Genomic DNA, 27,571 nt, shown 5'->3' with positions numbered 1-27,571 from the left:
CTGAATAGGCATCGGAATGTGGCGACTAGGGGCTTTTCACAGTAACTTCATTGAAGCCTACTTGTGACAATAAGCTATTATTATTATTATATTGGACATTCTAGCCCAGTCCAGTAACTTAAATGCCAACACAGATTGTGGAGATTCCAGGCGGTGTTTGTGCTGCCTTTTGTACAGTCTGCTGAATTCCATTATATAGTCCTCAATAGAGATATCCTCTGTTTTCCAGAATCTATCAAATTCTGACCAGGCTTCATACGCACTTAACAAGTCATCCTTTTGATAAATCTTATCCCTAAACTATAATAGAGTCTCCAGACCTTCTTCTGAGTCTAACTCTTCCAATTCCAGTTCAGGAAATACTTTGCTTCGGATTTTACTCTCATAAGGTAGAGAAAGAGCCAATGCCACACCTTGTTTCCTCTTTTCCAAGGCAGTTACCTTAGTCCACATAATAACTGCATTTCTCCATTGGTCGTACGATACCCTTTCAGAAAATAATGGTGGATAGTGATATCCAGCCATCTTTATCCTAGGTTCAGCCATATTTTATTTTTCCTTCTCACTCACTCCTTGGTTGAAAAGAATGTTTATTTTTCCTGGAAAAGTATCTTTCAACCCTTTACATTTATACAGCAACCATTCTCTGCTACCAATGTTAGCCTCAGGCTGCTGTTGAGTAAAGAGTCAAGAGCTCTGCTCCTTTTCCCAAACACCTTTATTTTTCCTTGAACACAGTCAGCACCAAACTCTATCATCACATCACATGCTCCCAAGGCCACCTGTATCCTCTTTACATATCAGTGCCAATTATTGGATCAATGAGACATCTAATTGGAATGTTTCTTAACCCATTCCTTAACAGGAAGACCCATGATCAACCTTCCTGCCCCTCTGCTAATTGAAGCCCTTTAATGTTCAATTAATGACTACTTCAGGACCTATTCCCACTGCCGGTAGTATTAACCCAGCTGCTGCCACGGAGCATACACAGCTAAATCTGTGTGGCCAGCTTGCCACCACCTTCATGCGCTTCCTAGATCAAATGCTCTCAGTACATGGTTGAGATATTGGACATCAGGAAGCTGAGAGCCACCCCGTCCATCCTTGCTGCTGATCCCCCTGCGCCTCTGTCCCTGTGACCCCTATCCCGCTACATTACTTACCTGTGGCCTGAGTCACTCAACAATCCAGCGACTGTTGTTCCAGCAGCAGCCACAGCCTCCCCAGTGACGCTGCTGGGCACCAGAGCTGCCGGCCAGTCAGTGGCCAGCAGCTGTCAGTAGGCAAGACTTTTGTCTCTGGAGACTTGATTTCAGGGGAAGGCCCACCACTGGCCTCGCCACTGCCTGACTTGTGGTTCGAGGCCTTCATGAAAAGAGGTAGCGCAAATTTCTCACCAGCTCGCTAGCCAGCAGGTGAGACCCCCATCCTGACCTTTCAACAAGGTTCCGTCCCACATTTCTATTGCAGGAGAGGCAATAGAGATGATTTTAATCCTGCTTGTTGAGCAGAATAGATAAAGTCGTTGGTTAAAATGGAGGTTAGGCCCTTGCCGCTTAATTTCTGACGTGTTCCTGCCTACCACCACTTTAAATACTTGATTATCGGCAGCCGCAGGGCCACCCAGGTGGATATTAATTAATATTTAATGTCTAGGTCCAATAATGCTGGTGGTAAGCAGTATCATAGCAGACAACTCCCTGATGAGTTTAGGCGAGGAGGAAGACGTATCAGGAAAAGGATTTTCGCTAAGTATTTAGTTTATTGGACAGGCTTTTTGTGATAAGCCGCTCTTGATGGTTGCCACGTGGTTTGAACGCCAAATGAATGTTTCACACATTAATCTCCAGGAAGGGTTAATAATTGCAGTAAACTTCATAAACTTCAGGATTTACGCAGAGCATTCTGACATTTCCAAAATCCTGTGTTGACCCCACAAAGAAATCTTAGGCCCTCCCTGCCCCAGGTGTCCACATACCTTCCCTGTCCATGATTGCATCTGGAACCCAACTCACCACTTACCGTCGTGCCTGGATTCATTCCCTCGGGTCCCTGGTGATGAATTTCTGCTCTGGTCGAATATTGCACGAACACCCTGTGGTAATACCAGGTATTGCAGTACCTGAGAGGTGGATGACCATTGGCTAGACCTAGGAGTCTACCATTGGCTAATGTACATAGCTCCGCCCTGAGAGGCGGAGTATAAGAACCAATGCCGTCCCAGCAGCCTTCACTTTCTGTATCGAAGCTGCTGAGAACAGTTCTAGCTGATTAAAGCCTATTAGTTATGACTCACCTTGTCTCGAGAGTAATTGATTGTGCATCACACCCCAAGTGAAAATTGAAGTTAAAATTTCTGCTGCTGCTCACCTTTAAGATACTACTGGAATTATTCTACACTTATTTGCAATGTCTAATAAATTTTACATTTGAACTGATCCATTTTATTTGTTGTTGTGGGCAGTTTCAGTTGCAAAGTAATTTTTGTAACACTTAAATTGTCAAATGGCACATGATCCCCTTAAAATTGAAGCTGAACTATGAATCACTTTTACTGGATCACCAAAAGGTGAATATCTTAAACTAACATAACTAATTTAGATGATGCATGCAATATATTAACATTTTCCTTAAGTGATCTTCTCTAGACATCTTGCTGAATGTCTTTTTGGCCATCGCTGTTGATAATTTGGCTGATGCTGAAAGTTTAAACACTGTACAAAAAGAAACTGAAGAAGAAAAAGAAAGGAAAAGAAATGCCAGGTAATTAATTAACATACTTTACAATAAGATCCCTACATCATTCTACAGAAGCTAAATCTGAAGTAATTTGGCAGTCACAACCAAACGTATATTGTTAAGACCGGGATGGAAGGAGTGGGCAATTTATCTATCCCCATTTCTCTGCAGGTCACACCATTAGTTTAAATGTTTAATTCACTCACCAAAATGGCTAATTATTTACCTTCACTGCTTTTAGACTCAGAATAAAAGGGGGTTTAACCTGTCTGCTTTGAATGAACTCAGAATAATTGACTTATTATAAAACAAACCTTTTATTAGAAAACAAATTGCAAGACACACACACTTGTACTCTGGAAGTATAACTATCTGTACCTTTTTTAAAATACCCTGGCACACACACAAACAAACCATGGATAACCAGACCGAGTCTCTGCAGAGGTGGGCTTTGGAGTACAGGCTTTATAAAAAAAAGGATAAAGTTTGCAGGATTTAAATGCTGTTGATCTCGAGCCCCCTCGTGTGACGATGGGTTGCTGGACCTGGTAGATTTCTGGAGGTTATCACCAATCGAGCTTTCGAGTGGAAGAGAATATAGAACTGGATCAATTCTTCTCATCTCATCTTTTGCAGACTTCCAAATGCAGACAAGTTACACTCAAATGAGGATTCTATGGCAGCAGGTTGATAACTACACATGGTATGGTGGCACAATGGTTAGTTAGCATAGCTGCCTCACAGTGTCAGGGTCCTGTGGCAGGACGGTAGCACAGTGTTTAGCTTCACAGCGCCAGGGTCTCAGGTTCGATTCCATGCTGGGTCACGTTTTACGTCTCCACGTTCTCCCCATGTCTGCGTGGGTTTCCTCCGGGTGTTACGGTTTCCTCCCACAAGTCCCGAAAGATGTGCTGTTTGATAGTTTGGACAATCTGAATTCTCCTTCTGTGTATCCTAACAGGCGCCGGAATGTGGTGACTAAGGGCTTTTCACAGTAACTTCATTGCATGTTCTCCCTGTATCTGCGTGGGTTTCCTCCCAGTGCTCCGGTTTCCTCCTACAGTCCAAAGATATGCAGGTTAGGTGGGGTTACGGGGATTGGGTGGAGAAGTGGGCCTAGGTAGGGTGCTCTTTCAGAGGGTCGGTGCAGAGTTTTTTTTTAATGTTTTTATTCTCCATTTTCACATTTTCCTTCAAAATTTACACCCCACCCACAGACAGTAACGGTAACAAATACAAAATCAACCCCCTTAACAATAACAACGATCCCATCCTCCCACCACCTCAAACAACGGCCCACCTGTCAATATATGCATCCAATTAAAACAAACCCTCCCACGGTGGAAACAAAAAACAAATGAGAAAAAGAAAAAGGAGTCCGGGACCGCCATGGTCACCATTAACCTATAGAGTCCACTCCCCCCCTACACTCAACGCCATCCAACCTCTGAAAGAGTACCGTACATGATTCCCAAGAGTTGTAAACACCCCGCCCCCCTCTCCAACTCCTCCCGTCCACTGCCTCTTGTAAAACTCCTCCCCCCAACCTCGGTTCCTTCCCCCCAACTTTCCACCCCGGCTAGACCACTCGGACCCTGTTCTGCCAGGCTCCGATGGCCGCAGCCCCTCCCCCCACCTCACTCCCGTTCACTGGCCGGCTTAAACCGGCCAGCGTGGAGGCCCCCGCCCGGATCCCTTTCCCCCTTGCCCAGCCCTGGGAAAGCCCAGAAATCCCCTTTGAGCACACAAACTCCGCATATCCACCTACCCCAAAGAGCCCTCATTTCGAGTGAAAGTCCCATCACTTCCCTTGTCCAAAGATATACAACATTGGCTCCTTTGGCCCATACACCCGCACGCAGTGAAACAAAAAAGAGGAAAATACAGTCATGGCCATTTCTCAATTTCTCAGTTCTGCCACAGTCCTTCTGCCTTCGCAAACTCCTCCACTACTTCTGCCATTCCAAAATAAAAGTCTTTTAGCTTGTAAGTCACCCTCAGCTTCGCTGGATATACAATGCCGCACTGCACCTTGCTAATGTACAGTGCCCTCTTCACCCGGTTGAAGGCAGCCCGCCTCCTCGCCAGCTCCACCGTAAAGTCCTGGTATACACGTATACCAGCTCCAGCCCACTGCACCACCCGCTTCTGCTTGACCAAGCACAGGACCTTCTCCTTCACACTGTACCTACGGAAGCACAGAGTCACGACCCTTGGCGGCTCACTCGCCTTTGGTACAGCCTCCACGACCGATGAGCCCGATCCAGTTCATATCGGGAGGGATCCTCCGCCTCCCCCAATAGTTTCGCCAGCATCGCGGCAAAATACTCAGTCGGCCACGGTCCTTCAACTCCTTCGGGCAGCCCCATAATCCTCAAATTCTGTCACCTGGATCGGTTATCCTGGTCTTCCATTTTTCCTCGCAGATCCTTGTTAATCTCCATCACCTTCCGCATCTCCTTTCCCATCGAGGTAAGTTGATCACCGTGCTGCAATAATGTCACCTCCACTTCCTTCAGCTCCTCCCCTTGCTCCCGCATCTCCGTCACCGGGGAAATCACCTCCTCCACCAGCACACTCAAAACCTCCCTCATCTCCTTCCTCATTGTCTCCATGTAGTTTGTAAACTGCCTTTCGAATTCCGCAGCCATCACCTTAGATATTTCTTCAGCCGTAAGCAATGCGGCCTCCCTGGTGTTCCAGCATCCATTTTCCTTGGTGACCCCGCGGTGACCTTTCCACTCCCCGACGGACCTTCAGCTGTTTTTTTTACGGCTGTTTTTTTTGCTCACCCTCGACATTTTCCTTTACTGTGCCTCCTCTGTGCCTTCTCCCTGCTTACGCCGCCTCCGTGGACCCTGGGACCGGGCTTAAAGCCCTGAAAATGCCGTTCCCGAACGGGAGCCCTCCATTGTGTGGCTGCCTCCCACCCGCCGTCACCGGAAGTCCCCGGGTCGGTGCAGACTTGATGGGCCTAATTGCGTCCTTCTACACTGTAGGGATTCTATAGATTCAGGCAAGGCAGGGAGAGCGTGTTAGGCCAGCATTCCTTCTTCACTTATTATCCAAAAACATACTGATTTCACAAACGGCAGGTCCAAAATTAAAAACTTATCTCTGGCATGTGATTTCCAGTAAATCATTAGGCTTCGCCAGTTTTTAGCTCTTCCCTCTCAAGTACCATGCTGGTCAGGTGATATTTTGGAAGAAGGCAGGCTTGCTCCCAGTTCAAAGGTGAACTTGTGGCCCTTCTTTAAAAAAAACTCCAGGTCAGCATCCAAGTGTGCAGATAATGCAATGGCTTTCCATATTTTAAAAGAAAAATATAATTTTGAAACATATGGGCTGGAATTCTCCAGCCGTTCCCTGGGGGCGGGATTCTCTGGTCCCATTGGCAGCGCACCTTGTCTGCGGGTTTATCAGCGGCATGGCGTGGCTTCAATGGGAATTTGCATTGACAGCGACAGGAACAGAGAATCCCCCCACTGCCAGCAAACGGCACGCCGCCTCCCGCCACCAAGAAACAGACAGCTGGGAGGCAGGAGAATCCGGCCCATGATTTTCCCAACAATATTAATTTAAACCTTAAACTTGTCTGACTTTCCAATCGATTTGTCATTGCAAGATGTATGTCTCATATGGACCAAACACGTTTTAGTTCTTAACCTTTGCTGCTTATTCATAGAGACAGAAAACAAGTCAACATTTCTAAAAAGCTGGTCATACTTTGATACTGCATGTGACCATACAGAATTCCAATTTACCTGAAGGAATCACGGCATTGGAAAGCAGGAGTTGCTCTGGAAATTAATAAGAGTTAAATTGTTCTTTGCTTAATTAACTTAGATGAATCTAAATGGGTTTCTAATATCTGATGGAAGAGTGAGAATACTCATGGAAGTCAGCCTGTGATAGGCACAAATGTATTTTCAGTGAGATACTAATCTGTGTTTCGATAGTCAAACTTTCAGTATTCAAGAATCATACTACAACCACGAGGTGAACACTACTCACTGGCCCTGCTTTTCTCTCACATCCAGCATCATAGAACTCATTTACCTCTTTGATAGATGAAAGTTTGTGCCTTGCTGCTATTTAGATCCAGAAATGTTTGGCTTAGAATATAACAATTTGACCTACCTTGTACTCCTAAACTTTAGATCCCACCACAAGTTTTCACATTTGTCTCAACTTTCAGTGAACTAAATTATGCTCACTCATACTATGCATGCCAAAAGTGTCATTCTCTTTGTATAAATGGTAAAATATAACAATGTATCTTACTTTAGAATTGCCAGTACAGGGAAAAGAGAGGATGGGAAATATGAAATTGATGGAATAGGTGAAAACAATGACAGGAAAATGCTTACAGGCACTCAGGTAAATCTGCCTTAATACAATTAAGTTGAAAACAAAATACTTTCAAATGATACAATGCAATCTTTGGTTATGACTGGAAATCTTTTTGAAAGAAATAATTTATGATTATTGTGTTCTTTAACGCTTGGAAGATTTCAATTGATGAAGAAGAAAAGGATCCTTATCCACCCAGTGATGTGCCAGGTATGAAAATCAGATGCTTGTTTTTTTTAAGAAATCATATATATAAATTAATCTTTTGATACTATCTGGTGGACAGTCTACTGTATGCTGAGTATTAGGATATCGATTTATATCTGCAATTCTCCATACGTAGAGTTTGAAATCTCACCTAACAGGTGGAAAGAAAGAAACTTGGGGATTTATTTATTTAGCATCTTTCATCACCTCAGTATTTCGCAAATAATTACTTTTGAAATGTTGTTATGCTGTTTTGTCGGCTAAATGGCAATCACATTGCACACAGTGGGTGTGGGGTGGGGGCGGTAACTACATTGCAGTAAGTTGGTTACACAAAAACATTAGGGGATGCCTGGTATAAGATTGCTTGAGCTTTTACTTTGTTTTTAAAAAGTCAGGTAAGTATTTCCCTGGGGTGTGGTGCTCAGTTGTTGAGTGCATTCAAGATTGAGTTTGGGTAAAAGGGGAATCATGATATATGGGGCGAGAGAAAATAAGTAATGTTGAGGTCATTGATGAATCATGATCTTATTGAATGGCAGTGTAGGTTGGAAAAGTAGTGTAACTTCCTACCTCCAATTTCTTATGTTCTTGTGGTTGATATGTAATGTTACAAACCTGTTGATGGAGATTTCATTCACCCAGTATTTCTGACAAAATTGTAAAGATAATAAGATAGAAATTGATATGCTTTGCACCCATTTTTCAGGTTTCTCTCTTTCTTTACTCTTGCCCAACTGATTTTTCTTTCACTATTTGACTATGTTGAATAACACAGTTAAGGTTGAAATTTTCCGGTCCCCCATGTGGCAGAAATCCGCATAAAATTTGGATTACAGCTGAAAGTCTGTTTGCTTTGGGTGAGAATGCCCAGTCCCGTTGGTGTTGGGGCTGGAAAATCCTGCCCTATGTTTCAGTTGACATCAGCAAATGCATATTTTCTATCACAGGGATTGTTGGGGCTGATTTAGCCCATACCAAAGAGGCTGAGGCTAATTGTGGCATCCATGCTTAGATCAGCCTGCTCAGCATTGATCAGGAACAAGCCTGGGCATTGATATCAACCTGGAGTTGGGTTTGGGCAAGTGTCTGCAGAATAAATGCAAAATGCTTAACTTTGACAAAAGCTGCTTTTGAGGCTACGTGAGTATGGTCTGGAGTACATACTCTGGATATGAGAGAAAACAATCATAGCTGCAAAGCCCAACCTCACTTAATTTGAGTGTTGGAGTCCACAGGAAAATCAATGTATGAGTTGGCTCTGCTAACTAGGGAACTGGTGACCTTTTTGCAGCTAAACATGCATGCATGTTGGATGATTCAGGTGATGTCCGCTGTAATTGTATGGAAAGGCTTGAGACAAAGAAGTCAGGGGTCATGGCAACTTTGACAGACACTGGATAAGTATAGCTATTTGGACTTAAACAGCAGGTCTTGTGGTAGGAGGCTGAATAGATTAATGGCAGCCTGCCTGGTGCACTATTCTGATGTCGTGCTCATCAGTCATGTTCAGGAATGTGAGTTTGCCTATTGGTCCAGTGGATTAGGTAAGGAGGCCCCCACAAGCAGGCCCCTTCACTTGTCTTCTAACAGGCTCAGCTGTTCCTCATCCCGATTGCTGAGAGTGTTGTGGCTGCTGTTTCCCTTCCTCCAATTACTTCATAAGAACATAAGAACGTAAGAACATAAGAACATAAGAACTAGGAGCAGGAGTAGGCCATCTGGCCCCTCGAGCCTGCTCCACCATTCAATGAGATCATGGCTGATCTTTTGTGGACTCAGCTCCACTTTCCGGCCCGAACACCATAACCCTTAATCCCTTTATTCTTCAAAAAACTATCTATCTTTATCTTAAAAACATTTAATGAAGGAGCCTCTACTGCTTCACTGGGCAAGGAATTCCATAGATTCACAACCCTTTGGGTGAAGAAGTTCCTCCTAAACTCAGTCCTAAATCTACTTCCCCTTATTTTGAGGCTATGCCCCCTAGTTCTGCTTTCACCCGGCAGTGGAAACAACCTGCCCACATCTATCCTATCTATTCCCTTCATAATCTTATATGTTTCTATAAGATCCCCACTCATCCTTCTAAATTCCAACGAGTACAGTCCCAGTCTACTCAACCTCTCCTCGTAATCCAACCCCTTCAGCTCTGGGATTAACCTAGTGAATCTCCTCTGCACACCCTCCAGTGCCAGTACGTCCTTTCTCAAGTAAGGAGACCAAAACTGAACACAATACTCCAGGTGTGGCCTCACTAACACCTTATACAATTGCAGCATAACCTCCCTAGTCTTAAACTCCATCCCTCTAGCAATGAAGGACAAAATTCCATTTGCCTTCTTAATCACCTGTTGCACCTGTAAACCAACATTTTGCGACTCATGCACTAGCACACCCAGGTCTCTCTGCACAGCAGCATGTTTTAATATTTTATCATTTAAATAATAACCCCTTTTGCTGTTATTCCTACCAAAATGGATAACCTCACATTTGTCAACATTGTATTCCATCAGCCAGACCCTAGCCCATTCACTTAGCCTATCCAAATCCCTCTGCAGACTTCCAGTATCCTCTGCACTTTTTGCTTTACCACTTATCTTAGTGTCGTCTGCAAACTTGGACACATTGCCCTTCGTCCCCAACTCCAAATCATCTATGTAAATTGTGAACAGTTGTGAGCCCAACACTGATCCCTGAGGGACACCACTAGCTACTGATTGCCAACCAGAGAAACACCCATTAATCCCCACTCTTTGCTTTCTATTAATTAACCAATCCTCTATCCATGCTAATACTTTCCCCTTAATGCCATGCATCCTTATCTTATACAGCAACCTTTTGTGTGGCACCTTGTCAAAGGCTTTCTGGAAATCCAGATATACCACATCCATTGGCTCCCCGTTATCTACCGCACTGTTAATGTCCTCAAAGAATTCCACTAAATTAGTTAGGCACGACTTGCCCTTTATGAACCCATGCTGCGTCTGCCCAATGGGACAATTTCCATCCATATGCCTCGCTATTTCTTCCTTGATGATAGATTCCAGCATCTTCCCTACTACCGAAGTTAAGCTCACTGGCCTATAATTACCCGCTTTCTGCCTACCTCCTTTTTTAAACAGTGGTGTCATGTTTGCTAATTTCCAATCTGCCGGGACCACCCCAGAGTCGAGTGAATTTTGGTAAATTATCACTAGTGCATTTGCAATTTCCCTAGCCATCTCTTTTAGCACTCTGGGATGCATTCCATCAGGTCCAGGAGACTTGTCTACCTTTAGCCCCATTAGCTTTCCCATCACTACCTCCTTGGTGATAACAATCCTCTCAAGGTCCTCACCTGTCATAGCCTCATTTCCATCAGTCACTGGCATGTTACTTGTGTCTTCCACTGTGAAGACCGACCCAAAAAGCTTGTTCAGTTCCTCAGCCAGTTCCTCATCTCCCATTATTAAATCTCCCTTCTCATCCTCTAAAGGACCAATATTTACCTTAGCCACTCTTTTTTGTTTTATGTATTTGTAGAAACTTTTACTATCTGTTTTTATATTCTGAGCAAGTTTACTCTCATAATCTATCTTACTCTTCTTTATAGCTTTTTTAGTAGCTTTCTGTTCCCAGTCCTCTAGTCTCCCACTGATCTTTGCTACTTTGAATGTTTTTTCCTTCAATTTGATACTCTCCCTTATTTCCTTAGATATCCACGGTCGATTTTCCCTCTTATTACCGTCCTTCCTTTTTGTTGGTATAAACCTTTGCTGAGCACTGTGAAAAATCACTTGGAAGGTTCTCCACTGGTCCTCAACTGTTTGACCATAAAGTCTTTGCTCCCAGTCTACCTTAGCTAGTTCTTCTCTCATCCCATTGTAATCTCCTTTGTTTAAGCACAAAACACTGGTGCTTGATTTTACCTTCTCACCCTCCATCTGTATTTTAAATTCCACCATATTGTGATCGCTCCTTCTGAGAGATCCCTAACTATGAGATCCTGAATCAATCCTGTCTCATTACACAGGACCAGAGCTAGGACCGCTTGTTCCCTCGTAGGTTCCATTACATACTGTTCTAGGAAACTATCGCGGATACATTCTATAAACTCCTCCTCAAGGCTGCCTTGACCGACCTGGTTAAACCAATCGACATGTAGATTAAAATCCGCCATGATAACTGCTGTACCATTTCTACATGCATCAGTTATTTCTTTGTTTATTGCCTGTCCCACCATAATGTTACTATTTGGTGACCTATAGACTACTCCTATCAGTGACTTTTTCACCTTACTATTCCTGATTTCCACCCAAATGGATTCAACCTTATCCTCCATAGCACCGATGTCATCCCTTACTGTTGCCCGGATGTCATCCTTAAATAACAGAGCTACATCACCTCCCTTACCATCCACTCTGTCCTTCCGAATAGTTTGATACCCTCGGATATTTAACTCCCAGTCGTGACCATCCTTTAACCATGTTTCAGTAATGGCCAGTAAATCATAGTCATTCACGTTGATTTGCGCCATCAACTCATTTACCTTATTCCGAATACTATGAGCATTCAGGTAAAGTACACTTATGTGGGCTTTTTTACCTCTGTTCTGAATCTTAACACCTCAATCAGTAACCTCTCCTAAGTTATATTTCCTCTTAACCTTTCTCCTAATTTTCCTTGTCGTTGAACCCATATCTTCATGTAACAACCTCCTGCGTCGCTTACCATTAATGTTTTCACTTCCCGTTTTATTCCTTTTAGTATTCCTGGTCCTATTCACTTAGCTCCCCTCAGTCACTGTACCTTGTACTGTCGCCCTTTTTGATTTGACTATGGCTTCTCTGCCTTACATTTTCCCCCTTACTGCCTTTTGTTTCTGTCCCTGTTTTACTACCTTCCAACTTCCTGCATCGGTTCCCATCCCACTGCCACATTAGTTTAAACTCTCCCCAACAGCTCTAGCAAACACCCCCCCTAGGACATCGGTTCCAGTCCTGCCCAGGTGCAGACCGTCCGGTTTGTACTGGTCCCACCTCCTCCAGAGCCGGTTCCAATGTCCCAGGAATTTGAATCCCTCCGTCTTGCACCATCTCTCGAGCCACGCATTCATCCTATCTATCCTGACATTCCTACTCTGACTAGCTCGTGGCACTGGTAGCAATCCTGAGATTACTACCTTTGAGGTCCTACTTTTTAGTTTAACTCCTAACTCCCTAAATTCAGCTTGTAGGACCTCGTCCCGTTTTTTACCTATATCATTGGTGCCTATGTGCACCACGACAGCTGGCTGTTCACCCTCCCCCCCCCCCCCCCCCCCCCCCCAGGATGTCCTGCAACCGCTCCGAGACATCCTTGATCCTTGCGCCAGGGAGGCAACATACCATCCTGTAGTCTGGATTGCGACCGCAGAACCACTTGTCTATTCCCCTTACAATTGAGTCCCCTATCACTATAGCCCTGCCATTCTTCTTCCTGCCCAGCTGCGCAGCAGAGCCAGCCACGGTGCCATGAACCTGGCTGCTGCTGCCTTCCCCTGGTGAGCCATCTCCCTCAACAGTATCCAAAGCGGTATATCTGTTTTGCAGGGAGATGACCGCAGAGGACATCTGCACTGCCTTCCTACTCTTGCTCTGTGTTTTGGTTACCCATTTTCTATCTCCCTCAGTACCTTTCACCTGCGGTGTCACCAACTCGCTAAACGTGCTATCCACGACGTTATCAGCATCGCGGATGCTCCAAAGTGAGTCCATCCGCAGCTCCAGAGCCGTCAAGCGGTCTAACAGGAGCTGCAACTGGACACACTTCTTGCACGTGAAGGAGCCAGGGACAGTGGACGTGTCCCTGAGCTCCCACATCGCACACAAGGAGCATGACACGGGTCTGAGATCTCCTGCCATGTCTTAAACCTTCGGTTAACTTCAACAATTACAATTTACCAAAAAAAATAAAAATAAATAAATAAACAACGAAGAAAAAAATAAATCAATATACCAATGAAAAGAAAACAGAAACACTACTTACCAGTCACTTACCAGGGATAAAAAGCACTTCCTCCCCACCCAAGCTTTGAATTCCCACCTAGATTCAAATTCCCAAACTCACTCTTGGTTCTGTCTCACTCTGGCTGTGTCTTCTCTAGCTCACTGGGAGAACTCACTGGGAGTGAGTTTACAAGTTGCTCTTTTTAAACTGTCCTGAATTGACTCCCCTCCCCCACCTGCTTTTAGATCAAGGTAGATTTAAGTGACTTACACTTAACTGCCAACCAGTTATGTGAATGGGTAGGGCAGCTCTTGTTAACCTACACTGCACAATTCTAGCTTAATTTAAATTAATTTAAACTCCTGAAATTTAAAAGGAGCTGCCTTACTGATTTGATTCAATTCCCACCCAGATTCAAATTCCCAAACTCACTCTTGGTTCTGTCTCACTCTGGCTGTGTCTTCTCTGGCTCACTGGGAGCACTCATTCATAACAGGAGCTTCATACAAAGCAATGAAGCAAAAATGACACCCATGGTAAACTGTGAAAATTCAATTGGGGTGAATAAGACAAAACTAACAAAAACAACTGAGCTTTGAACTTAAAATCCCTTGGAAATCCACTAAGCATGTTGGCATTACCATCATCATCAACATTCTGAGGTTATAATTGACTAAAATCTGAACTGGACAAGCAACATAAATTCCATCATTACTACAGCAGGTCAGAGACTGAACATTTTATGTGAGTGGTTCATCTCTTAACTCTCCAAAGCCTCTACAGAGCTTAAGTCAAGACTGATTGTCTTGATTTCTGCAACAACATCCAGGACAAAGCAGTTACTTGATTGACATTGCACACTTCAACATTAGAATAATGTAGCTAGAGTGTGAGCTACAGGGTACCTTCTTTCTGTGGGCCAAGTCAGCTTTTAGATTGTCTGATATTGAGTTGGCCCAGAGGTAGTGAGCTGCAGCTGAGTATCCATTTGTGGTGTGCTAGTCACCAGATATATGCTAATGAAGCTCTGTCCTCCAGATAGACTGTGCCTCGTGCAGCAAGTATCAGATGGTTGGTCCGTGTGCATTGTTGGCCAACCGATTAGTAGTTCAAATCCCATCTTATAGATATCTTTGATTTTGTACAAGGTAATAGGGAATTTTGATATGATATGAATCCTGGGGCGAAATTCTCCCCCAACGGCGGGATGCCCGCCGACTGGCGCCAAAGCCGGCGCCAATCAGACGGGCATCGCGCCGGCAAAAAGGTGAGGAAGTCTCCGCATCTTTGGCGGCCTAGCCCCAACATTGAGGGGCTAGGCCGACGCCGGAGGGATTTCCGCCCCGCCAGCTGGCGGAAATGGCGTTTGTTGCCCCGCCAGCTGGCGCGGAAATGCGGCGCATGCGCGGGAGCATCAGCGGCCGCTGTCAGTTTCCCAGCGCATGCGCGGGAGCGTCAGCGGCCGCTGTCAGTTTCCCGCGCATGCGCAGTGGGGAGAGTCTCTTCCGCCTCCGCCATGGTGGAGGCCGTAGCGGAGGCGGAAGGGAAAGAGTGCCCCCACGGCACAGACCCGCCCGCGGATCGGTGGGCCCCGATCGCGGGCCAGGCCACCGTGGGGGCACCCCCCGAGGTCAGATCGCCCCGCGCCCCCCCCCAGGACCCCGGAGCCCGCCCACGCCGCCTGGTCCCGCCGGTAAATACCAGGTTTGATTTACGCCGGCGGGACAGGCAATTCCTGGGCGGGACTTCGGCCCATCCGGGCCGGAGAATCCAGCGGGGGGTCCCGCCAACCGGCGCGGCCGGATTCCCACCCCCGCCCAATCTCCGGGAGCGGAGACTTCGGCGGGGGCGGGGGCGGGATTCACGGCGGCCAACGGCCATTCTCCGACCCGGCGGGGGGGTCGGAGAATGACGCCCCTGATCTATTATACATTTTAACTCTGCTGTTTATTGCCATTTTTGATGATCTGATGATTTCACCAATAGGTGAGGATTGGTTCCATGAGCACAGTCTATTTCAATTGGTCCTCATTTTGATATTAGAAATTTATTCCATTATATAATAGCAATAGTTAGTTTTATGCTATTCTCAAATAATGCAGGACTTTAACATGTGCACAACAAACACATAATTCTGTTCTGTTAAAAAATGAAAAAAATGTGCTGAAACATAAAGATTGGGAAGCAACCTACATTAACTCAGCAATTAAAAAATACATATTTGTGTTTCAATTTGTTCTGAAAATATTGTTATTGAAATGATTTGTCAGATGAAAGAAGGTGCACGCCTTATATAGTTGGGAAATTAAAAGAGAGATTTTCATAATTTACTTAAGGTGAAAATCAGCTTTCTTTATGACCATAAGAAAGGACGAGTGCTTCAATGCTTTTTGTTTGTTAATTTTTATGAAGATGATGATGAGCCGGAAATACCAGTTGGACCTCGACCTCAAAGATTGGAAGACCTGAACCTGAAGGAAAAGATTGTGCCCATTCCAGAAGGGAGTGCTTTCTTCTTATTTAGTAGTACCAATCCGTATGTATGGCATAACATATTTTTACTCAAAATTATATTTAGAAGTTAGTAATTGATTAGAGGTTGATACAATGAAAGCACTAATTTGTTGAGATGATAGCATAAGTTTGTGACAGTAATTTTTCAGCAATGTAAATTGCCTTAACTACTACGTTCAACTATGTTTTAAATAGTCAATTAAACTATTTTTTACATCTGTCAATTTTAGAAATAACAATATATTATCAAGGTTTTGCAAGTGAAAAGTAGATTATTATTATTGGTGTTGTTGCTTTTATGTTTCGTTGCCAGGTAGGAATAAATTGATTTTATCACTGCTTGGCAATAAGTTATGGTACTATATGAGGCTGTAACTTCCGAGTTCCAGGGCAGTGTAACTGGAAGGTACCAAAAAGATGTGCTGGGGAACCCCCCCGGATGTTCCCAGGTAAGGATTGCATGGCAATTGCCTGGGAAGTGCAAACATCCGATGGGCAATTGCCCTGCACCAGGATCCATTAGAAAATGCAATTTAAATCTCAAACTTCAGATGGTTTCAATATTACATCAGTAGTTACCCAGAAAAAGTTTGAAGAATTAAAACCACTTCTAGCTTCTGGATAATTATTGCACAGATCAATTCCAACCTCCCACAGCCCCCCTGTCCCCCCTCCCCCACCACGACTAACCCCTCTGAGGAACTCCCCACTCCTACAGGACTCTCTTCCCCTCCACCACCACAGCAACTCCCTTGCCCCCGCAAAAGCAATTTAGCCAAGGTGATCCTGTAGACCCTGACTTTTATGTTATTTTTCATGATTTCCTAAGCCCTCACCCCTATCTAACCTGTCTTTCCCCACCTTTGCTCCTGCTCTCTAGCCAAGAAGGAGCTCAACTCAGATGAAACATAAAAATGAGCTTGGGCAGCATGGTGGCACAGTGGCTAGCACTGCTGCCTCACAACTCCAGGGACCCTGGTTCAATTCCACCCTCAGGTGACTGTTTGTGTGGAGTTTGCACTTTGTCCATGTCTGCGTTGGTTTCCTCCAGGTGCTCCTGTTTCCTCCCACAGACCAAAGATCTGCAGGTTAGGTGGATTGTCCATTCTAAATTGCCCTTTAGTGATCAGAAGGTTAGGTGGGGTTACTGGGTTATGGGAATAGGTGGAGGTGTGGGCTTCAGTAGGATGCTCTTTCCAAGGGCCGGTGCAGACTCGATGTGCCGAATGACCTCCTCATGCACTGTAAATTCTATGAACTGTTTTTTGAAGGTATACTACAAATTAGTAAGGTGCAACAAATTGTTCATTTTATATAGGATGTTGCATTTATTACATTGTTAACATAGAACAGTACAGCACAGTACAGGCCCTTCGGCACACGATGTTGTGCCAAACTAGTCTGAAACTAAGATCAAATCAACCTACTCCCAATCATTCTAGTGCACTCCATACGCCTATCCAATAACCGCTTGAAAGTTCCTAAAGTGTCCGACTCCACTACCATAGCTGGGAGTGCGTTCCACGCCCTAACCACTCTCTGAGTAAAGAACCTACCTCTGACATCCTTCCTATATCGTCCACCATGAACCTTATAGTTATGCCCTCTTGTAACAGCTACATCCACCCGAGGAAAAAGTCGCTGAACGTCCACTCTATCTATCCCTCTCATCATCTTATACACCTCAATTAAGTCACCTCTCATCCTCCTTCGCTCCAATGAGAAAAGCCCTAGCTCCCTCAGCCTTTCCTCATAAGACCTACCCTCCAATCCAGGCAGCATCCTGGTAAATCTCCTTTGCACACTTTCCAATGCTTCCACATCCTTCTTATAATGAGGTGACCAGAACTGCACACAACACTCCAAATGTGGTCTAACCAAGGTCTTGTACAGTTGCAGCATAACCTCACGGCTCTGAAACTTAATCCCACTGTTAATAAATCCTAACACATTATAGGCTTTCTTCACGGCTCTATCCACTTGGGTGGCAACTTTCAGAGACCTATGGGCATGAACTCCGAGATCTCTCTGCTCCTCCACATTCTTCAGAATCCTGCCGTTAACCCTGCCGTTATCCGCATTCAAATTTGTCCTACCAAAATGAATCACCTCACACTTATCAGGGTTAAACTTCATCTGCCACTTTTCAGCCCAGCTCTGCATCCTATCAAATACTCTTTGCAGCCTACAACAGCCCTCCACATTATCCACTCTCCACCAATCTTGGTGTCATCAGCAAATTTACTAACCCAACCTTCAACTCCATCATCCAAGTCATTGCTAAAAATCACAAATAGCAGAAGACCCAGCACTGATTCCTGTGGTAGCTGGTGACTGGGCTTCAGGATGAAAATTTACTATCTACCACCATCCTCTGCCTTCTATGTGATAGCCAGTTACTGATCCAATCGGCCAAATTTCCCTCTATGACATGCCTCCTTACTTTCTGCATGAGCCGAACATGGGGCACCTTATCAAACACCTTACTAAAATCCATGTATATGACATCAACTGCTCTACCTTCATCTATGTACTTAGTTACCTCCTCAAAGAATACAATCAAACTTGTGAGGCAAGACTTACCCCTCACAAATCCGTGCTGACTATCCTGGATTAAGCTGTATCTTTCCAAATGATCATAAATCCTATCCCTCAGGACCCTTTCCATTAATTTACCTATGACTGAAGTGAGACTAACCGGCCTATAATTCCCAGGGTTATACCTATTCCCTTTTTTGAACAAGGGGACAACATTCGCCTCTCTCCAGTCTTCTGGCACTATTCCTGTAGACAGTGAGAACATAAAGATCAAAGCCAAAGGCTCTGCAATCTCATCCCTCGTCTCCCAAAGAATCCTAGGATATATCCCAGCAGGCCCAGGGGACTTGTCTATCCTCAGGCTTCTCAAAATTCCTAACACATCTTCCTTCTGAATATCTACCTCCTCCAGCCTACCAGCCTGTATCGCACTATCCTCCTCAAAAACATGGACCCTCTCCTTTGTGAACACTGAAGAACAGTATTCATTTAGGGCCTCTCCTATATCTTCAGACTCCATGCACACATTCCCACTACTGTCCTTGACCGGACCTAACTTCACCTTGGTCATTCTTTTATTTCTCACATAAGTGTAAAAAGCCTTGGGGTTTTCCTTGATCCTACCTGCCAAGGACTTCTCATGCCCCCCCCCCCCCCCTCTAGCTCTCCTAAGCCCTTTCTTGAGCTCCTTCCTAGCTATCTTGTATCCCTCAAGTGCCTAACTGAACCTTGTTTTCTCATCCTTACATAAGCCCCCTTCTTCCTCTTGACAAGACATTCAACCTCTTTTGTAAACCATGGTTCTCTCACTCGACATTTCCTCCCTACCTGACAGGGACATACATATCAAGGACACGCAGTATTTGTTCCTTGAACAAGCTCCACATCTCAATTGTGCCTATCCCTGACAGTTCCTGTTTCCATCTTATGCTCCCCAATTCTTGCCTAATCGCATCATAATTACCCTTCCCCCAGTTATAAACCTTGCCCTGCCGTATGTTCCTATCCCTCTCTATTGCTATAGTGAAAGTCACCGAATTGTGGTCACTATCTCCAAAGTGCTCTCCCACAATCAAATCTAACACTTGGCCCAGTTCATTACCCAGTACCAAATCCAATGAGGCTCCTCCTCTTGTCGGTCTATCCATATATTGTGTGAGGAAACCCTCCTGCACACACTGGATAAAAACAGTCCCATCCAAACTACTCGAATTATAGTGGTTCCAATCAATATTTGGAAAGTTAAAGTCACCCATGACAACTACCCTGTGACTACCACACCTATCCAAAATCTGCATTGCAATCTTTTCCTCCACATCTGTTATTGTTTGGGGGCCTATAGAAAATTTCTAACAAAGTGACCGCTCCTTTCCTATTTCTAACTTCAGCCCACACTACCTCAGTAGACAGATCTTCCTCAAACTGCCTTTCTGCAGCCATTATACTATCCTTGATTAACAATGCTACTCCTCCACCTCTTTTACCACCTTCCCTAATCTTACTGAAACATCTAAACCCCGCAACCTCCAACAACCATTCCTGCCCCTGTTCTATCCACATCTCCATAATGGCCACAACATCGTAGTCCCAGGTACCAATCCATGCGTCAAGCTCACCAACCTTATTCCTGATGCTCCTCGCATTGAAGTAGACACACTTCAAACCACCTTCATGCCTGCAGATCCTCTCTTGTGACCTTGGTACCTTCCATAAGAGTACATGAAAACGTGATAAAAATTTAAAATTGACATTTTATAGAGTCATTAAAAACAGACCCATGGTTGAAATCAACCTGGAACTCTCGTGTGCACTCCCTCCTATATCGATTCTGAACTGCTTTGGGCGAGCATTAGAAACCTCACAGTAGATGACTTGCCACAAAGTTGTTAGGTACTGTAATTTGAAGAAGGAAAATGAACAGAAGAATGATGAGGGCTACGTTTGTCACTGCCTGTTTCTGGGTACATAACTGATGGTCACTTCCAACTCACACATAGACAAAGAGGTCTAATGCTGAAGAAAATTGGGCTTCAGGCCTCCTAATAATTGTGCTGAGTGGCTGGCATCTGTCATGCCTCCAGAGACAGCTCATCTGTGTAGCAGGGTGGAATCTTGGCATCATGTTTTGCTGGCAACAGCCTTCATGTAAGTCTTGGAATAGCGCAAAATGGAAAAGGAGAAAGATGGGTGAAATTGTGGACTAGCAGCAGCCTGCAGTAGTACTATAGAGCTTAAAGGAGTTCTCGCTCCATGCTAAAGTAAGGTTTTTCTATGATCCCTGATTAGGCCACAGCAAACTCCTGAAAACCTGAGCGGAGCAACTTGGTATCTGCTGTAGAAATTTCTCCAAGTGGTCCTTCAACGGAACAGTAGAGAATGTGATTAATCAAGTGTTTGGCTCTTTGTTACCACACACAAAAACCTAATGCTGTTTAAGATAGCCTCCAGGATTAGTACAAAAAAAGTGCTGATGAGTTTAGCAGTCTCCCAATGCATGTATATATTTGGCATGGGCCATTGCATTGTTAAATTGTTAAATTTGTCAAAATGCACCCATTTTGCACCTGTATGGAGACAACAACATTGCATTTCTTCCCTGATGAAGCAGTAACAGTAATTGAAATAAGTTATGTGTGCTATTTCAAAAAGGGCATCAGATAAAATTGTAACTGAACATGGTGCAATTAAATAACTTTATTTGCTTATCTTCAGAAAATGATGATGTACTAAATAATATATGATTCTTTATACTTTAGGATCAGAGTGGCTTGTCACAGACTTATAAATCACCACATCTTTACAAATCTGATCCTTGTGTTCATTATGCTCAGCAGCATTTCCTTGGCTGCAGAAGATCCTATACGTAATCATTCCTTTCGTAATAACGTAAGTGGCTGCCATACAAAGTTAGTAACAACCATTACAGATCTTCTGAATGTTAATTTCCAATATTCAATTGAGCTGGTGATTACTCAATAAAAATTAGCCATAAATGATTTGGAACTGCCCACTTTTCATCAACACTGGGGAATTGTGTAGCACTTTTAATAGCACTGAATTTCCCATTTCAGTGATCATACCTCAGTGAGACTCAGCGTTCAAGAGAGGAGGAAAAACTTTTGGCTGAAAAAGAAATAAAAATACTTGAAGGAAAATTAATATATTGAGGAGTGAATTCACCTTTAAATATGGGATTATTTATTTGTGTGTTGTCACTTTGCCCTCTTACGAGGCATGTTACTGACTTTTCTGATGTGTAACAGCTGAAAGTCGTTGATTTGGATTTTTTCTTGCCTTGCGAAGATTGAGCAGACCCATTTAAATTTTAGGTGGAAGCTTGGCCAGCCCCAGGAATTGCCTCTCATCACTGAGGCACAAGGAAGTCAGCCTTGCTTTGGGGCGCTTTAGGAATGGTTTGTTGGCACACAAGTCATTGGGCAAGTAGTTTCTTATGAGCTAACTTGTCACAGGTACAATGTGCGAATGTGAAATTGAGTTTTCCTGCTCTACTAGCAACAGTGTTCGGGAGATCAGTCTTCTGTGCTGGGAGATCAGTCTGGCATTCTGGGAGATCCTTGAATAATCCAGCAAGGTCAGAATTCCTGGTGGAAATGGGGTAATATAGGTGACCACAAATTGGGCTGTATTTCCGCTCTTGATTGCAGTCTTGCAGCTACTTCTGCAAGTACAAATAGTGTAGACTATGGATGAATATCGAACAAGATTTGGTAGAGGATTTCCAACTCTGTTAGGAGGTATTCTTACATTGATTTCATTGTATTTGATGATATGACACTTAGTAATTTGCAAGTGTTGTTTCATTTACATTACAAATGCTGGATCCCTGTAGTCCAGTATCTTTGCTTACGCTTTGTGCCAGCAGCTGATATACAAGAAGCATGGAACCGGAAGCCACCCTTTGAGCAAGTGAAGAAAGTGCAAAGTGTAAACCACAGGTGTGATCTCTGCTTTTCTTTCAAGTTGCTCACAGCAATACCTGGGCAATACATCTTCCATTTCTGGAGATTCCCGGACAATCTGAGGAGGTTGGCAAAATGACGGTGAACTTGATCTCTATCCACTGATAGAGATAGAAAACTGCACTCCAGATACTTGCTCCTGATCAATAACCAGTGACTCTAAGATGGAGAGACAAAAATAAAAGAAAGCCTCTCAACTAATATAGCACTTTTCACGATTTCAGGACATCCCAAATTGCTTTGCAGCCAACAAAATACTTTTGAAGTGTAGTCACTATTGTACTTTCAGAAATGCGGCAGCCAATTTACACACAAAGTACATGCAAAACAATGTGATAATGTACAGCTAATTTGTTTTTAGTGATGTTGATTGAGGGATAAATATTGGCCCAGGCATCAGGAACAATTCTCTTGCTCTTCTTCAAAACAGTGCCATGTGATCTTTTACTACCACCTCACAGAACAGAATAGATCTTGTTTTAATGTTTCTTCTGAAAGACAGCATATCTTTAGATTACAAAAGCAAGGAAGTAATGTTGGAGCTATATAGAACATTGGTGAGGCCACAGCTGGAGTACTTTGTGCAGTTCAGGTCTGCGCACTATAGGAAGGATGTGATTGCACTGGAGGGGGTGCAGAAGCGTTTCACCAGGATGTTGCTTGGGATGGAAAATTTTAGTTATGAAAAGTGGTTGGATGGGCTTTGGTTGTTTTCGCTGGAGCAGAGAAGTCTAAGGGGACGACCTGATTGAGGTGTACAAGCTTATGAGGGGCATCATGGACAGGGTGAATAGGAAACAGCTGTTCCCCTTAGTTGAAGGGTCGGATATGAGGAGACACAAGTTCAAGGTGAGGGGTAGGAGGTTCAGGGGGGGATTTGAGAAAAAACCTTTGTGCCCAGAGGTGGTGATGGTCTAGAACGCACTGCCTGGAAGGGTGGTAGAGGCGGGTTGCCTCACATCCTTTAAAAAGTACCTGCGTGAGCACTTAGCACGTCTTAACATTCGAGGCTATGGGCCAAGTGCTGACAAATGGGATCAGGCTTGGCAGATCAGGTGCCTTTAATGCAGCGGTGCAGAATCGATAGACCCAAGGACCTTTTTGGCACTGTATTTTTCTGTAATTCTGTGATCCCTGTGGAGTGTGAACCTAGATTTCTGCACCAAGGTCTCTAGAATGGGACATGAACCTACAACCTGGAGGCAAAAGTGCAACCAACTGAGCCACAGTTGACACCATGGGCACGATTCTCCCATGCTGCGCCGTATGGGAGAATTGGCGTTCACGCCAATTTTTCACGCGGCGCTGGTCCGACGCCGTTCCGCCATTCCCCCAACCGGCGAGAACAGCTTCATCGAGGTCAGCACCGCACCTGCCGGAGAATCACCCGAGGTAGTAATAACGGCGATTCTCCCTGCTCCCCGCTATTCTGCGGCCCTACTGGGCCGAAGTCCCAACGGGCGTGACCCCAGGTCACGCCGTCGCCGTTCACCCCTGGTAATTAAAGTCGTCAGCCAGTCGTGCTGGATGACGATGTGGAGGAGGGAGGTGAGTGGCGGCCCTCACCCCAGGCAGAAGGAAGTTGCGCCCACGGTCGGTGATGGCGGGTGGGGGGGGAGGGGTCTCTGATGTGGATGCCGTGATTCCCCGGGGGGGGGGAGTGAGGGAAGGGGCTGTGGGGGAGGAGCGAGAGTGTTCTCTGATATGGATGCCGCGATTCCCCGGGGATGGGGGGTTGTGGGGGGAGCAGCGAGAGTGTTCTCTGATATGGATGCCGCGATTCCCCAGGGGTGGGGAGGTGTGGGGGGAGCAGCGAGAGTGGTCTCTGACATGGATGCCGCGATTCCCTGGGGGGAGGGGGCGGGGGGCGTTGTGGGAGGAGGAAGGAGGAGGGTTTGGGGCAAATTATGCCACCGTTCTGTCGGGAGGGGGGGCTGTGGAGGCCTCCAAGGGTACCCACAGGAGCGACACGCCAGCTGGACTGCCATGGCAGGACGGTGGCGAAGACACGCTTCCAAGTGAAGGTCCTGGTGTTGGGCTGAGGCCACTGGCGCTACAATGAGGAGGGACGGGGTGAACTGGGCGGGAGACTGATACTGTGGGCAGGTGTAAGGGCGCTTACGTGTATGAAGGGGAACCAACCAGCCGTGGGGGGCACCCCCCTCGTCCGTTTAGTTTGTAATGTTTGCACAACAGCCTTCAATGTTTGCCGCCGTGGTGGTAGCGGCTGCCCTGCAGGTTGCCATTCGGCGCCGCCAACACAGGCGGCTCAGAGAAGCTGCTGCAGAGGTGGCTGCAGCAGAGGGACTGGCTGTACAGGGGCCTGTGGCAGGCACTCATGCTGCATGCCTCCACGCCCGACAGGTCCAAGAGGAGGCGGAGGGTGACAATGACCTCCACGTCTTCGGGCAGGCTGAGGTCGACGAATCAGATCCTGATGGGGCGCCGGGGAGGAGCACGAACAGGTGGTTGGGCCAAGGCGGCGGAGGCGCCCCATGCGGTCTCGTGTGTACCAGGACCGCATTACGTTCGAGGACCTTCCGGACGCGGCATGCAGGAGGAGACTCAGATTGAATCGGGAGATGGTGGCACATATATGCCACCTAATGGCGCACCTGGCACCACGTGGAACAGGGGGAGGACATGCCATCCCATTGAACGTCAAGGTCATGGTTGCCCTCAATTGTTTTGCCACGGGGTCCTTCCAGGCATTCAGCGGGGACCTCTCTGGAATCTCTTGGGCATCAGTGCACCGGTGCATCCGGGCCGTTACCGACGGCCTCTATGCCGTCGCTGAAAGATGCATTAATTTTCCGGAGGACCGCGCACACCAGGCTTCCCGGACAGCGGAATTCACCCCAGTGGCTGGGATCCGATGGTCCGGTGCGTCATTGATGGGGTGCACGTCGACATCCGTCCACCCTTGGAGAACAGGGACGTTTTCTTGAACAGGAAGGGGAACTATTCCATGAACATCCAGGTGGTCTGCGACCATCGAATGAGGATAATGCATGTGTGCGCCCAATACCCAGGCAGCGTGCATGACGCGTTCATACTGGCACAATCATTCATCCCCGCTATCTTCGAGGGACAACCCCCCGGATGAAGGACTGGTTGCTGGGCGACAGGGGTTACCCGTTGCGGTCGTGGCTATACGGAGGCCACAGATCAACACGGAGACCCGTTATAATGAGGCTCATGCTGCAACCAGGAGTTTTGTGGAGAGGTGCTACGGCCTCCTCAAGATGAGATTCTGGTGCCTGGACCGCTCTGGAGGCGCTCTGCTGTACCACCCCGACAGGGTCGGAAGAATATTTGTGGCCTGCTGCGTATTGCACAACATCGCCCAACAGAGGGGCGATGTCATGGAGGAGGATGCACCGGGTGAGCCCGATGAGGGCGACGCCTCTGAACATGAGGAGGAGGGGGAGGATGGGGGGGGGGGGGGGCACAGACACGACCGGGGCGCACCCCCTCCTCCTTTGCCCCCACCTCCTGCACCATCGCACAACCCTACCGCCCACAGCACCACTTTCACAGCAACTTACACCTGCGGCACATCGCAAATTTTGTTACACAGTTGCTTCTGTCAGCAGATGTGATCAGTGCCATGTTGAATGATGACAACCCGCTCTGCGATGAGCTGTGAGCTCCGGATTGCTACACAATGTCTGACTCATGGCCATATCTGAACCCTCCACCTCGGTGGTCCCTTCATGCGTCACGGACAATCCATCACATGTCCATGTGGGGCTGCGGGCGGACGTCGGTGTGCTGAGGACAACAAGGTGTTTGGGGGGTGGGGGGGTGGGGAGCGCACACCAGGCCTCACCATTGTACTGAACTTCGAACCCCAGCGTCACTCGGTCCCCCTCAGGCACCGGACATAGCACAGACGCATCTAGGTTTGGTGTAACAGTGACTTTAATCGTGACATTCAAAGACAAGTGCCCCAGCCTCTATAACTAAGCTGTGCCCTGCACCTGTGCCAACTTACTACGTGTCTAACTTCTTGGCCTTACGGGCCCTACCATTACGTCTTGGTGTTTCCCCAGACGGTACAGCAGGAGTGGAGGCGGACTGCTGGGTCTCCTGCCCTTCAACGTGGCTGCCCGTCGACGCGCATTTCCTGGGACGGCCCGGCTTGGAGGGGCCAGGCTGCTCGGCGGGCGTGCTTGATGGCGTGGTGCCACCCTGCTCTGCCCGCTGCCCACCAGATGCACCAGGGACAGAACGGGGGGGGGGGAGTCCGAGTGTTCCGGTACCTCCCTTGCTGGAGTAACCGGGACGGGCACCAGAAACACCTCCCCCGGGGAGCCTCGTGGCCCCCGGGCCTCTCTATGGGACGGTGGTGCAAGCAGAGAGAGGCGCTGTTGCACCACCGACACTGGCGCTGCCAGTCCTGGAGGCCCGCTGTGGAATCATCCAAGGTCTGAACATTACCAGCGATGGAGCACAGGGAGTGCGACATCCCTGTCAGGGACTGTGCAACCTCCCGCAGGGATTGTGCGACGCCATCCATCACGTGGGCAAGGCCGCCGATGCTTCAGCGATGGCCTGCTGGGACAGGGCCATGGCCTGCTGCGACTGGGCCAGACCCCGGAGCTCGGCGGCAATGTCCAGCTGGCTCTGGGACCTGGCTGCCTGTGAGACGGCAGCCCTGTCGTGGGCCATGGATGACGCATGCACACTAAGCCCCACGCCTTGAAGAACCTGACCCATGGCCGAAACCGTTGCCCCCATTGCCTCCACCACGGACGCCACCTGTGCGGTGTCGGCCTGGGTGGCAGCCATGACCGGCACCACTCCCTGCTCCTGGATGCGGATGGACTCCTCCAGCTGCGTCTGCAGTTGCTGGAACACATCCGTCATCCTGTTGTCTAGTCCCTGGGATTCCAAAGGCATCGGGCCTGTGGGTGGGTCTGGTAAGTCCAGGAACCCGGGAACCATCTGGGCGGCAGCTGGGTGCTGGGCCTGGGCTGCCATCCGACCGTCCAGCCAGTCGGCTGCTCCTACCTCCACCTGCTGTACCGGTAGGGATGTGTGGTGAGCACCAGTCAATGACACAGAAGCTTCATCACTTACGTGCCCAACCGAGGTGAGTGCATATGTGATGGTTGATGTGGGTGACAGCAGTGCCGCATATGCGAGATCCTCATCTGTCCCCAGGTCTGGGGTTTCCTGGCTCGAACCTTGCCCCGGTGCATTTAGTCCGCGGCCCATGTTAGGTGCCGTGCCCTGGATGTCCATCGTCTGTCGCGACGTCC

General features: G+C 46.7%; 1 protein-coding gene across 1 annotated transcript in view; it reads left to right on the top strand.

The window, feature by feature from the left end:
* cacna1db (calcium channel, voltage-dependent, L type, alpha 1D subunit, b) overlaps positions 1-27,571 on the top strand; it is a 1,216,201-nt gene that overhangs the window by 817,334 nt on the left and 371,296 nt on the right. The window contains exons 17-21 of the mRNA XM_072472487.1: positions 2,652-2,766; positions 7,032-7,122; positions 7,254-7,305; positions 15,685-15,808; positions 21,081-21,210. Of these exons, the coding sequence (XP_072328588.1) occupies positions 2,652-2,766; positions 7,032-7,122; positions 7,254-7,305; positions 15,685-15,808; positions 21,081-21,210 (512 nt within the window). The remainder of the gene's footprint in view (positions 1-2,651; positions 2,767-7,031; positions 7,123-7,253; positions 7,306-15,684; positions 15,809-21,080; positions 21,211-27,571) is intronic.

The sequence above is a fragment of the Scyliorhinus torazame genome, chromosome 13 (assembly GCF_047496885.1).
Source record: "Scyliorhinus torazame isolate Kashiwa2021f chromosome 13, sScyTor2.1, whole genome shotgun sequence".
Lineage (NCBI taxonomy): Eukaryota > Metazoa > Chordata > Chondrichthyes > Carcharhiniformes > Scyliorhinidae > Scyliorhinus > Scyliorhinus torazame.
This window is presented reverse-complemented; position numbering and strand designations above follow the sequence as displayed.